Source organism: Bombina bombina, unplaced genomic scaffold, assembly GCF_027579735.1.
Source record: "Bombina bombina isolate aBomBom1 unplaced genomic scaffold, aBomBom1.pri scaffold_487, whole genome shotgun sequence".
Taxonomy (NCBI): Eukaryota; Metazoa; Chordata; class Amphibia; order Anura; family Bombinatoridae; genus Bombina; species Bombina bombina.
Genome location: NW_026511666.1, coordinates 12,974 through 27,511, shown reverse-complemented (window position 1 = coordinate 27,511; position 14,538 = coordinate 12,974). Strand labels below are relative to the sequence as shown.

General features: G+C 38.1%; 1 protein-coding gene across 2 annotated transcripts in view; it reads right to left on the bottom strand.

The window, feature by feature from the left end:
• Positions 1–14,538, bottom strand: part of LOC128643898 (dynamin-2) — a gene marked incomplete at its 5' end in the record, with an annotated part of 254,650 nt that overhangs the window by 228,276 nt on the left and 11,836 nt on the right. For both annotated transcript variants that reach the window (XM_053696670.1, XM_053696671.1), the window contains 2 exon segments: positions 214–356; positions 14,339–14,499. In XM_053696670.1, coding sequence (XP_053552645.1) covers positions 214–356; positions 14,339–14,499 — 304 coding nt within the window.

Sequence of the window (14,538 nt, the reverse complement as noted above, 5' to 3'; positions counted from 1 at the left end):
TTAAAAAAAAATCTGAATTTTTCCTAGTGATTAGTTAAACTTCATCTCTTAACTAGTAAACTAAAGTGGTATAAGTCAGCCAAGGATCATACAAATTGGGGCTGTTTTACTGCATTTATCATTTTATTCTGAGTTTATTTTCAGTGAAGTGCATTACACTACCATTTTAAAGTATTTTGTACAACATTTAAAACAACAGGAATCTTTACTTACTGTAGTAGGGCTTTGGTTTTTCTGGTGGGGTCATCAGGCCGGAAATTCTTATATTCCTCCACCTCCTTTTCCAAGGAGAGCAGCTGGCTCTGTAATTTAGTTCGCAAGGCTGGCAATGTCTCCCGTATATGATTTGTTAGTTGCTATAACACAAAATAAAAATAGATGATTATTTTTTAATTTTTTTTTATAAAGTTTAATACATACAAAGATTAAAGTTGGAAATTATTATTTATTAAATAAAAACATATATATATATATAATATTATTTTTTTTAAAAGGGCTAGACAAATGCACTTGCCAGGGCTCCCGTGACACCTTGGCATGTGAGTTTGCGACTCCCAGGCTACTGCTATAATGCCAACCAACAAGACAATTAGCCACAGTGTGTCTACAGAAACGTGTGTGCGTTCTGCACAGACGTTCCCCTCTTTGGTTAAATAACGTCCGTTTGTTCTTATGTTATATTCAGACCTTGTGAGGTGTAAATAACAATTAAACAAGGGAATTAAAAACTTGTAATTAAAATATAAAATGTTTAATTATTATATGTAGCAATAAACATTGAAATATACTTTTATTATTTACTTTGTCCCCTTTTCCTGTAATTTGACACCGTCAGTTATGGGTTTTCCAATTCCTGTTAGCAGAAGTGCAGACTCCAGGCTTAAAGGGACATTAAAACCCCAATTGTTTCTTTCATGATTCAGACAGAACATATAAACAACTTTCCAATTACTTTTATTATCACATTTTCATTGTTTTCTTGTTATCCTTTGTTGTAAAGCAGGAAGGTAAGTTTAGGAGTGTGCACATGTGTGCAACACTATATGACAGCAGCTTTGCAACAATGTTTTACATTAGCAAAATAACTAGATGCCAGTGCTATTTCCTATCATGTAATACTCCAGACATATGTACCTACCTATCTAGATATCTCTTCTACAAAGAATAATATGAGAGAAAAGCAAACTTGATAATAAAAGTACATAGGAGACTTTTTTAACATTTGACCACAGCTGTACAAGTGAGGTAATTGAACGCAAACGTACAAAACAAAACGCACAATGATCCATTCTCACTGAAACAACTACAAGCGTTTTAGAATACAAGTGTACTGCACAAATTATTATTTTCAAAGCTGAAATCCATTCATGGACATTTCAATTCCGAGTTATGTCCCTTTAACATTTTCTTTTAAAAGACATTAAACACTAAATTAGTTCTATAGCCACTGGTTATGCACGGCCTCCCTAATCATGGGTGCCTCCATGTTTAAATGTAACTACATTCCAGTGTCTATGAGTTTGCACAGGTGCAGCAACTCTCCTTCAGATACCTGCACTGCAATAGCTGCACCCATAATAAGAGGGAGGGGAATGAAATGTATTTTAGTGTTTAATGTCCCTTTAAATGGTTCAAATACTAACTTTACCTTATCTGGTTTTAGGTTTATTGCTCCTGTAAATTAAAAACTAGTCCCTCTATTAACTTCTTTTTTAAAAGACTTAGACACTAAACCCAAATATTTTCTTTCAAGATTCAAGTAGAGAATATAATTTTAAACAACATTCCAATTTACTTCTATTGTCTAATTTGCTTAATTCTTTAGATATCCTTTGTTGAAGAAATAGCAATGCACATGGGTGAGCCAATCACATGAAGGCATCTATGTGCAGCAACCAATCAGCAACTAATGGGCCTATCTAGATATGCTTTTAAGCAAAGTATTTCAAGAGAATGAAGCAAGTAAATCAGAAAGTGGTTTACAATTGCATGCGCTTTCTAAAGCATGAAAGAAAAAAAATTGGGTTCATGTCCCTTTAATAAATAATACATGCTCTTAGTTAAGAAAAAAAGCAAAACTTCCTTCCAAGACTACCTAATAATTCTTACACATATTTACCCAAAGAATTAAATGCATTACAGACAACTACTGCATTTATTTGTGAAGCAAAGCAGCCCAGGATTAACAGAAAAATATTTAACCTTCATACTTCCAACATCATTATCGTTCATTTCAGTTGTCTGGCAGCACAGATGATAGTATCCATTAGGTAGGGAGTTTAATGGGTAATATACACACAAAATTTTATAGATTGGAGAAAACCAGAGTGACATTATGGTACACATTTGTCAACTGGCCATTGTCTCAGTTTAAAGCTTAGATATTTAGTGACCCACATTCAACAAAGTCCTTGCTTACTTCATTGCTCTGTTACAATAAAATCAAAATCAGACAGCTGCTAAACTGATCCCCTTTCACCATTCAAGCATGGTTGTCACAGAGCCCTTAAGGCTTTCACATGGCAAAAACCCATAAAGACCTTTCAAGACAAACTATGGGCTAGGTCATGCACTACTATAGCTAGTGACAGTGATTGACAACCATGTTGCTATCAATTCTGTATAGTCAGTCATTACACTCAATCTGCTCAAACGTCCCTACAGGTCCCACATAATAGTGACAGCTATTGCTGTTTGTAGCAGCAGCTATTAGATAATTCCACATTTTAAATCTTACCCCCCTCAAAGTAAACCAGAGTAGAAAATGTGGCTGCATAATAGCCAATATCCATTAAAAACATGAAAATTGTGGCTTTCTAGGTAGGGGATATAGAGAAAAAAAAAATTGTTTTGCTTTTTTTTTTTTTACTTATCACCTCCAGACCAGAGGGATAGTATGTCCCTCTGTTGTGCAAGAATAAAAGCAATAAGGAAGTGCTGTTGCCAAATGACATCACATCAGTCTCGTCTAACCTGCAATCCACATACTCTGGTTAAGAAACACTGACTTAATTATTGTAAAATCATCATATAGATATATCCTTGCACTACACGGTATGTCTTTATAGAGGTGACAACCCTTATGATCTCCCTAATATAGATGGATCTGCACTAAAAAATACATATAAAAAAATATATGAAGATTGCTTAAAAATGCTTAGGCACAGGCCAGTTCATTTTCGCCAACAGCAATATCTAACTTCTGGACAACACAAATCATATTAACCCTCTGGTTACACTTGCTCATACATTGACATTCTGCTTGCAAAACAATTAGTCCTGCAATGAACAAAAAAACATTCTATATTAACCATTTTTTGCAGATATAATTCCATTCATTACAAGCTCAAAAAGAATTTGTGAAATAGACAAAGAATCCATTATTTAATTAAACTAGTTTTCTTCTTTCTTTGGAAACTGATACAGTACACAAATTACTCACCTAAAAGGCATTTTTTTTTTGCCTTTATATCAAAATTGTTCCGAGGAGGAATCAAACCCCCCCCAAAAAAAAAGATCCCAGCTATACTGATTTTTTTCTTTTTTAGTGTAATTTCTTTTTAAAAAAAGCAATCAAGCAACAGTATTCAAGCATAATATATATATATATATATATATATATATATATATATATATATATATATATATATATATATATATATATATATATATATATATATAAAAGACATGTGCATGGCAAAAAAATTCGGTTCGGATCTTAGAAAAGCCAACTCGATGTCCGTGTGAGATTTGGCTAGTTGGTAAGTTTCGGATTCATTCGGAATCGAATAAATTCGTCTGGATTCGGTTCGATTCGGAAATACGGTAAGTGTTAGGTGGGATTAGACTAGTATTATGTACTGTACATTAGGTGTAACCCATAGCAGAGTGATATAACCTAATATACTGTACAATACTAGTGTAATCCATGGCCATCCGAATCTACCGAATAAATCCGAAGTTATTCGGATTTATTCGGTAGATTCGGCACTATTTTAATTCGGAGATTCGGTTCGATCCGAATCTCCGAATTTGCCGAATTTTTGAATCGAACCGAACCGCACATGTCTAATATATATATATTTATTTTTTATTCTAATAGCTGTTACTTTTGCTATTTGTAGTTTAGGCTATATAAAATTACCAAATACAGGTTATTACAAGTCAACCTCTTCCATAATAAAAATTTGCTCTTTAATTAAATAAGCCAGAGAGACTATAAGAGTGAAAATTAAATAAACTAGTTTAGATATCCCAATTAGATGAATGTTCTGTGGAGTGTTTTTAATTAAACTAACCCAGAATTAATTTTCAGTTTGTATATATATATATATATATATATTTGTTAAATAAAGGCTCGTCATATGCACCATCACATAATTTTGATTTTGTGAACACACTTATAGACATTAATAGATTTGTCCGCAAGATTGTCTTGAAAAGACATTTCAAAGACAATCCAATGGATCACTTACCTCTAACAACTCATATACCTACCAAATATGATACTGTAGGACTTAGGTATACTGATTTGCTAGATCTCACTAATTTAACTTCTTTACAGCAGGAATCTATTAGAACTCCTGACACCTTGGTTGATAATTGCACATCTTTTAAATTTAAAAACACATCTCACTTTTACCCAATTCATGCTAGACATCACCTATTAGATATATACCAGAGAGTAGTAGAAAAGGAACTTACTGACTTATTCAGAAACACTGAGAATAACCCTTTTAATATACCTAGGGACAACCTTACTCGACGGCAGAGACAAGCTCTAATCAGACTTCAAAAAAATAAAGATCTAGTCATAGTCCAGGCTGACAAGGGAGGGGCGGTGGTGGTTTTAAATAAAAAAAGATTACATAAGTGAAGTTGAGAATCAATTGAGTGATTGTATGTTATATACTAAACTAACATTCAATCCCACCACCTCCTTCAAAAATAAACTTAGCCATTTGTTGGACCATGCAATAGAACATAATTTCATGACTAGAGAATTAACAGAATATTTATATGTGGAAGAGCCGACCACCCCATACTTCCGTATTGCACTCAAAATACATAAAGGACTTAAGAATCCCCCTGGACGACCCATTGTTGCCAGCAATGGGTCTTTGTGCGAAAGATTGGGTGGCTGGCTCGACCACATCCTTCAACCAATCATGGTGGCTCTCCCTGGATATATTAAAGACAGTACACATTTGCTTACACAAATTACAGATCTTACGTGGAATGATTCCTATGTATGGACTACTATTGACGTGACTGCTCTATATTCGAATATCCCCCATTCAAAAGGATTAAAAGCCATTGATTTTATGCTACATAGATACTCAGATTACAGTCATGAATTTATAACATTCATTGTTCAGGTAACCGAGTTCCTTTTGAAACATAATTTTTTCATCTTTCAGGGTACTTATTACCTACAAAGACGAGGAACGGCGATGGGGGCAAAATTTGCCCCAGCCTTTGCCAATATTTATATGTGGTGGTTAGAACTTAATATGATCTTCTCAGATTCATTTCCATATAAAAACAATATCATACTTTATGGTCGTTTTATAGACGACATTATTGTTATCTGGGAGACTAGGGATAGTTGTAATGTAGATAAATTAACAGAATATCTGAGCGAAAATGAATATAATTTGACATTTACAGCACAGACACATAATTATACTATTGACTTTTTGGACCTGAACCTAAAGGTATCAGACAATAAAATTTCCACATGTACTTATCGTAAACCCCTGGCCAGAAATACAATACTGAGAGCTGATTCTTGCCATCTCGACCACCTTAAGAGAGGCATACCGAAGGCCCAATACTTGCGCCTTAGGAGAAACTGTACAGAACTAACAGAATATTGTTCCCAGGCTAGAGAATTGACAAATAGACTGACAGATAGGGGATATCAAATAAATCTATTACTACAAACAGAAAAACAAATAGCAACTCTAGATAGACAGGACTTACTACAAGGAAGGAATAATCTGGAGAGGAACAAGAGATCTAACAGGGCTGTGATGCCTAGTCAAAATCTCCTGTTTGTTACACAATTTAGTAAACAATATAATCAGATTTGTAGTATAGTCAAGAATAATCTAACCATTTTAAAAGGTGATGAAGCTTTAAAAGACATCTTAACATCTGGAATCAAGTGCATAGCACGAAAAGCCCCTACCATAAGAGAAATAACTAGTAAGCAATTTACTGAAAAAGTAACAGTGGGCTCCAATTGACTAAGTCTAAAATCAGGATGCTTTAAATGTGGCCATGTACCATGTAAAGGGTGTACAAGCATAACTGTGACAGACACTTATTCCTCACATGTGACGAACCAAACATTTCAGATTAGGGACAGGATTGATTGTAATTCTCAATATGTAGTTTACTTGGTTAATTGCCTATTTTGCTCCTGCCAATATGTGGGCATAACTACTCGCCCACTGAAAGATAGGATTCGTGAGCATCTGCGCTCTTTGGATGAAAAAGAGCATAGAACACCTGTAGCTAAACACTTCAGACTCCATGGTATAGGTTCTAGATATTTCTCATTCATAGGCATTGACCTGATTAAAAAACATCCCAGAGGAGGAGATAGGGAAAAAAGCCTAAGGAAAAAAGAAGTCTTTTGGATTGTAAAATTACATACAAGAGCACCAGAGGGCATCAACAAGAGGATGGATGTTGATTTATTTGTTGAATAGGCCCCATGCTATCCTGTTATCTAATTCTTACATAATCCCTTTATTGATTTGTTAAAAAAAGTGTGCTAAAAAAGTGAGTTACTACAAAAGCTAGTTTTTGTCTGTTCCCTAACTAATGAATATGAATAAATAAATAAATAAATATAACTCATTAGTTCCCTAGTCTGTTCTAACTAAGAATTTAAAATTAAAAATCAAAATGTATTTGAAAACTGATATAGTAAAATTACTTATTACTATAGTGAAATTCCCTCATTTAAAATTAGATCTTTTTCTTTTCTATTAACCTTATATACATATTTTATTTATTTCTTAGGGTTAATAATATTATTTAATGTTTAAATATATACTTTTTTATAACATGATACATAAAAAATATTTATTGTGTCTCCTTGCTTAGAGAATATGTTTTCAAAAAATTTTTTTATTTATTTTCTTTTCCTTTCCTATAAGAGATAGCTATAAGGTTAAGATTGGATCTATAATTAGCTATCTAATTTTTATTTATTGACTATTCTGGAAACAAAGTTTATATCTACATTTATATTTTTATTATTACTTCCAAGGTTCATAACTAGTACTTTGTGTCCTATCCTCACTTATTAGTATCATTTATTTATTTATTTATGTTTAGATCCTTAAGATTATTAGTTATTAGTTATTGTTGTATTTATGAATTGTATTTTTTCTATTGCTTATATAAAAAATTGTTATTGAATATATCACGATATATGTTTATACACACTTATAGACTTCCACATATGAAGTGTTAGAATTTAATTATTTACACATATATATTTATCTATAAGAGAAAGATTGAGTGGATGCCTTGTTTACAGCAAACGATCTTATCACATACTACAGGTGTAACTGTTGACCCATTTACCTAAAGATACCTGGATTGGCTACTTTGCTGTATATAAGCCCATTCACACCTTGAACACATCACCTCTGATGAAGCGCATGTGCGAAACGAGTCAGGTGTTTTTGCTCTGGCTTCACCTTTTGTACCTGCACTCTGCCAATAAACTGGTTTTGAACTGACCTTGGATGTAGCTTCGGTCTCAATCCTTCCCGCCTTTGGGGATTTCTTGCCTGTTATATATATATATATATATTTCCTCTTCTTTATCAAAATACATCATTGCATCCTGGGATATTTAAGAACGTGCATCTTACAGACATGCAATCTACTATTTAGTGGCCCTCTGCACTAGTCTAGCAGCTCCAGGAAAAAGCAGTACTATGAATGTGTGCCATAGTTTTTGTATCCCAGGAAAAAGTGGAACTAAAAAAAAAGTGTGTGTTTACGGGACTTATATTGTAGATCCATAAAAGGAGGCAAAAGTCCCTACAACCAATTATGGAAGGTTTGTGAAAAATTTCCCATGAGGCAAAAAACAAAATTTATGCTTACCTGATAAATTAATTTCTTCTATGGTACGACGAGTCCACAGATTCATCCTTTACTTGTGGGATATTATCCTCCTGCTAACAGGAAGTGGCAAAGAGCACCACAGCAGAGCTGTCTATATAGCTCCTCCCTTAGCTCCACCCCCCAGTCTTTCGACCGAAGGTACAGGAAGAAAAAGGAGAAACTACAAGGTGCAGCGGTGACAAGTTTAAAATAAAAAAATATAATCTGTCTTAAAATGACAGGGCGGGCCGTGGACTCGTCGTACCATAGAAGAAATTACTTAATCAGGTGAGCATCAATTTATTTTTCATCTATAAGGTACGACGAGTCCACGGATTCATCCTTTACTTGTGGGATACAATACCAAAGCTACAGGACACGGATGAACGGGAGGGACAAGACAGATGGCTAAACAGAAGGCACCACTGCTTGAAGAACTTTTCTACCAAAAATAGCCTCCGAAGAAGCAAAAGTATCAAATTTGGAAAATTTGGAAAAGGTATGAAGCGAAGACCAAGTTATAGACTTAAAAATCTGTTCAACAGAAGCATAATTTTTAAAAGCCCATGTGGAAGCCACCGCTCTAGTAGAGTGAGCTGCAATTATTTCAGAAAGGGCTGCTGTCCAGCAGTCTCGTATGCCAAAAGGATGATGCTTTTCAGCCAAAAAGAAAGAGGTAGCCAAAGAGAAGATGTTTGATGGAAATCTTTGGTCGCTTGCAAGAAAAACTTCAAAGCACAAACCACGTCCAAGTTGTGCAACAGACGCTCCTTCTTAGATGAAGGATTAGGACACAGAGAAGGAACAATAATCTCCTGGTTAATATTCTTATTAGTAACAATCTTAGGAAGGAATCCAGGTTTGGTACGCAAAACCACCTTATCAGCATGGAAAACAAGATAAGGCAAGTCGCATTGCAATGCAGATAGTTCAGAAACTCTTCGAGCCTTAGAGATAGCAACTAAAAACAGAACTTTCCAAGATAGAAGCTTAATATCTATGGAATGCATAGGTTCAAACGGAACCCCTTGAAAAACTTTAAGAACTAAATTCAAACTCTATGGCTGAGCAACAGGTTTAAACACAGGCTTGATTCTAACTAAAGCCTGACAGAATGACTGAACGTCTGGAACATCTGCCAGACGCTTGTGCAGTAAACTTGATAAAGCAGATATCTGTCCCTTTAAGGAACTAGCTGATAGCCCCTTCTCCAATCCTTCTTGGAGAAAGGACAAAATCCTAGGAATCCTGATCTTACTCCATGAGTAGCCTTTGGATTCGCACCAATAAAGATATTTACGCCATATCTTATGATAGATTTTCCTAGTGACAGGCTTTCGAGCCTGAATCAAGGTATCTATGACCGACTCAGAGAATCCCGCTTGGATAAAATCAAGCGTTCAATCTCCAGGAAGTCAGCCGCAGAGAAACTAGATTTGGATGCTGGAACGGACCTTGAATCAGAAGGTCCTGTCTCAGTGGCAGAGTCCATGGTGGAAGAGATGACATCTCCACCAGGTCTGCGTACCAAGTCCTGCGTGGCCATGCAGGTGGTATCAAAATCACCAAAGCTCTCTCCTGTTTGATTTTGGCAATTAAACGAGGAAGGAGAGGAAATGGAGGAAACACATAAGACAGGTTGAACGACCAGGGTACTGCTAGAGCATCTATCAGTACTGTTTGAGGATCCCTTGATCTGGACCCGTAACAAGGAAGTTTGGCGTTCTGATGGAACCCATCAGATCCAATTCCGGTGTGCCCCATTGATGAATCAATTGTGCAAACACCTCCAGATGGAGTTCCCACTCCCAGGTTGAAAAGTCTCACGACTTAGAAAATCTGCCTCCCAGTTCTCCACTCCTGGGATATAGATTGCTGATAGATGGCAAGAGTGAGTCTCTGCCCATCAAATTATTTTGGTAACCTCTATCATCGCTAGAGAACTCTTTGTTCCCCCCTGATGATTGATATATGCTACAGTCGTGATATTGTCCAACTGGAATCTTATGAATCTGGCCAAAGCCAGCTGAGGCCACGCCTGAAGCGCGTTGAATATCGCTCTCAGTTCTCGAATATTGATCGGGAGGAAAGCCTCCTTATGAGTCCACACACCCTGAGCCTTCAGGGAATTCCAGACTGCACCCCAGCCCAATAGGCTGGCATCCGTCGTCACTATGACCTATGCTGGCCTGCGGAAACACATTCCTTGGGACAGATGATCCTGTGACAACCACCAAAGAAGAGAGTCTCTGGTCTCTTAATCCAGATTTATCTGAGGAGATAAATCTGCATAATCCCCATTCCACTGTTTTAGCATGCATAGTTGCAGTGGTCTGAGATGCAAGTCCGATTACCTCCATACACTGAGCCACTGACGGCCGAGGAATGGAATGAAGAGCTCGGCAGGTGGTTAAAATCTATGATTTCCTGACCTCCGTCAGAAAAATTTTCATGTCCACCGAATCTATCAGAGTTCCCAGGAATGGAACTCTTGTGAGAGGGATAAGTGAACTCTTTTTTACGTTCACCTGCCACCTGTGAGATCTTAGAAAAGCCAACTCGATGTCCGTGTGAGATTTGGCTAGTTGGTAAGTTGACGCCTGAATTAAGATATTGTCCAGATAAGGCGCCACTGCTATTACCCGCGGCCTTAGAACCGCCAAAAGGGACCCTAGCACTTTTGTGAAAATTCTGGGAGCTGTGGCCAACCGAAGGGAAGAGCCACAAACTGGAAATGCTTGTCCAGGAAGGCGAACCTGAGGAACTGGTGATGATCTTTGTGGATAGGGATGTGTAGATACGCATCCTTTAAGTCCACTGTGGTAATATATTGACCCTCCTGGATCATTGGTAAAATAGTCAGAATGGTCTCCATCTTGAAGGATGGAACTCTGAGAAATTTGTTTAGGATCTTGAGATCTAAAATTGGTCTGAAGGTTCCCTCTTTCTTGGGAACCACAAACAGATTGGAGTAAAACCCCTGCCCCTGTTCTGTTTTCGGAACTGGGCAGATCACTCCCATGGTATATAGGTCTTCTACACAGCGTAAGAACGCCTCTCTTTTTGTCTGGTTTACAGACAATTGAGAAAGATGGAATCTCCCCCTTGGAGGAGAATCTTTGAAATCTAGAAGATACCCCTGGGTTACTATTTCTAACGCCCAGGAGTTCTGAACGTCACTTGCCCAAGCCTGAGCAAAGAGAGAAAGTCTGCCCCCTACTAGATCCGGTCCCGCATCGGGGGCTACCCCTTCATGCTGTCTTGGTGGCAGCAGCGAGCTTCTTGGCCTGTTTACCTTTGTTCCAAGTCTGGTTAGGTCTCTAGACCGACTTGGATTGAGCAAAATTCCCCTCTTGTTTTGTAGCAGGGGAAGAGGTAGAGGGACCCCCTTTGAAGTTTCGAAAGGAACGAAAATTATTTTGTTTGGTCCTCATCTTATTTGTCTTATCCTGAGGAAGGGCATGGCCTTTTCCTCCAGTGATGTCTGAAATGATCTCTTTCAGTTCAGGCCCGAATAGGGTCTTACCTTTGAAAGGGATGGCTAAAAGCTTAGATTTTGATGACACATCAGCAGACCAGGGCTTAAGCCATAACGCTCTATGCGCTAAAGTGGCAAAACCTGAATTCTTTGCCGCTAATTTAGCCAGTTGAAAAGCGGCATCTGTAATGAAAGAATTAGCTAGCTTGAGACCCCTAATTCTATCCAGCATATCATCCAATGGGGTCTCAACCTGAAGAGCCTCCTCCAGAGCCTCGAACCAAAAAGCAGCTGCAGTAGTTACAGGAACAAAGCACGCTATAGGTTGCAGAAGAAAACCCTGATGAATAAATATTTTCTTTAGGAGACCCTCTAATTTTTTATCCATAAGATCTTTGAAAGCACAACTGTCCTCAATAGTGTACGCTTAGCCAGGGTAGAAATAGCTCCCTAAACCTTAGGGACCGTCTGCCATGAGTCCCGCATGGTGTCTGATATGGGAAACATTTTCTTAAAAGTAGGAGGCGGAGAGAACAGAATACCTGGTCTATCCCACTACTTAGTAACAATGTCCGAAATCCTCTTAGGGACCAGAAAAACATCAGTGTAGGCAGGAACCTATAGATATCTGTCCATTTTACACAATTTCTCTGGAACTAAAATAGGGTCACAATCATCCAGAGTCGCTAAAACCTCCCTGAGCAAGCGGAGGTGTTCTAGTTTAAATTTAAAAGCCGTCATATCCGAGTCTGTCTGAGGGAACATCTTTCCTGAATCAGAAATCTCTCCCTCAGACAGCAAATCCCTCACCCCCAACTCAGAACATTGTGAGGGTACGTCAGATATGGCTAATAAAGCGTCAGAGGGCTCAGCATTTACTCTCACACCAGACCTACTGCGCTTCCCCTGCAACCCAGGCAGCTTAGATAAAACCTCTGTGAGGGTAGTATTCATAACTGCGGCCATATCTTGCAGGGTGAAAGAATTAGACGCACTAGAAGTACTTGGCGTCGCTTGTGCGGGCGTTAATGATTGTGACACTTGGGGAGAATTAGATGGCATAACCCGATTCCCTACTGACTGAGAATCATCCTGCAACATACTTTTATTAGCTAAAATATGTTCTTTGCAATTTATTGCCCTTTCAGTGCATGAGGGACACATTTTAAGTGGGGGTTCCACAATGGCTTCTAAACACATTGAACATTGGCTTTCCTCAATGTCAGACATGTTGAACAGGCTAGTAATGACCACAAACAAGCTTGAAAACACTTTATTTAGTGAAAAAATAACAATCTTAAAAAAGCGGTACTGCGCCTTTAATAGAAAAAAGCATACACGTTCTGCAAAACTGCTTTAAAATACACCAATCCTTTCAATTTTTTGATATGATATACAAATAATGCAGCTGAGATTGCCCCCACAAAGAAAATAACAGTTAACCCTTTACTGTGCAAAACCGGATAATTAGGCCTAAATCCGGACAAAAATACCCCCTGCACCTCGCCACAGCCCTGCTGTGGCGCCTACCTGCCCTCAGGGGTTGGAAAATGGAGTTAAAGCTTCGATTTGGCCCAACACTTCCACAAGGGCCCACCGGAGTTGGAGCTTGCTGCTTGCTCTGCAATAACTGCGCAACTGAGGCGCGAAAATAGGCCCTGCCCATTTCACTCAATGTTTTTACAGCCTAAAGGAACCGCACCAGAGCGGTTCCAAACTAGCCATGTGGGTTCTAAAACCCAAACCAGAAGCCAAGTGTACCCTCAATAAAGTCACCCAAAAAAAAAAAAGTTATTGAAATAATCTCTTTCAGGTCCCAAAAACGTTATCAGCACTCCCAGTTCACAAAACGTTTGCCCACAAACATTCAAACTCAGTGTCAACCATTTTTTAATTAGCCCCTTATGCAAGCTTAGCAATACCCCTCTATATCTTTTAGGATTACTGCTTACCCTCTCCCTCATGGGGATACTGTCAGCCAATTCTGAAATACCACAGTCTCTCCAGAAAAAAATGACTGAACATACCTCACTGCTTATAGCATCAAAGGGTTCCTCACACTGAAGTTTCATGTACTCCTCAGCCATTCTGTGGGAACTGCTCTGGATCTTAGTGACAAATGCTAAGATCATCAGCCTCCATGCAGAAGTCTTCATCCATCTACTGCCTGAGAGTAAATAATACACACCGGTACCATTTAAAATAAAAAACTCTTGCTTGAAGAAATAAAAAACTAATATTTTATCACCTCTTTCACTTTACCCTTCCTAGTACTTAGAGTAGGCAAAGAGAATGACTGGGGGGTGGAGCTAAGGGAGGAGCTATATAGACAGCTCTGCTGTGGTGCTCTTTGCCACTTCCTGTTAGCAGGAGGATAATATCCCACAAGTAAAGGATGAATCCGTGGACTCGTCGTACCATAGAAGAAAAAGAATCACAAACCATACCCCATATACATTCCACTGTACTCTAAGGGGAAACCGGGCCTCAATATAGACTGAAAACCTCTCTCTCTGAAGAATCAAATGCACATCTTCAACCACCTCCAGCAGAGGCAAAGTAAAGACTGAGGTATGTGTGAGGGTTTGTATAGCGCTCTTGGTGTTTGGGAATGTTTGCCTCCTCCTAGTGGTAGAGAAGAGAAATTCCCAGAAGTAATGGAATGTGGACTCTCACCACCAGTATGAAAGAAACTCTTAATAACAATCAACTTTATTTTAGTACCTGGTTTAAGGTTTTCTGCAGGTGAGGTGTTCCCATTCTGTCTGCTACGTGCCGATAGGACGGATGAGATAAAAAGAATTTCCTTTCAGCAGCAAGAGCAGCTCTGATGTCCTTCTTACCATCTATATCCTTCTGACTCCTATTCACAACCCCAATGTACCCTGGAAAGGAGGAGAGAGCATAAGGATCAATTGGGAGGA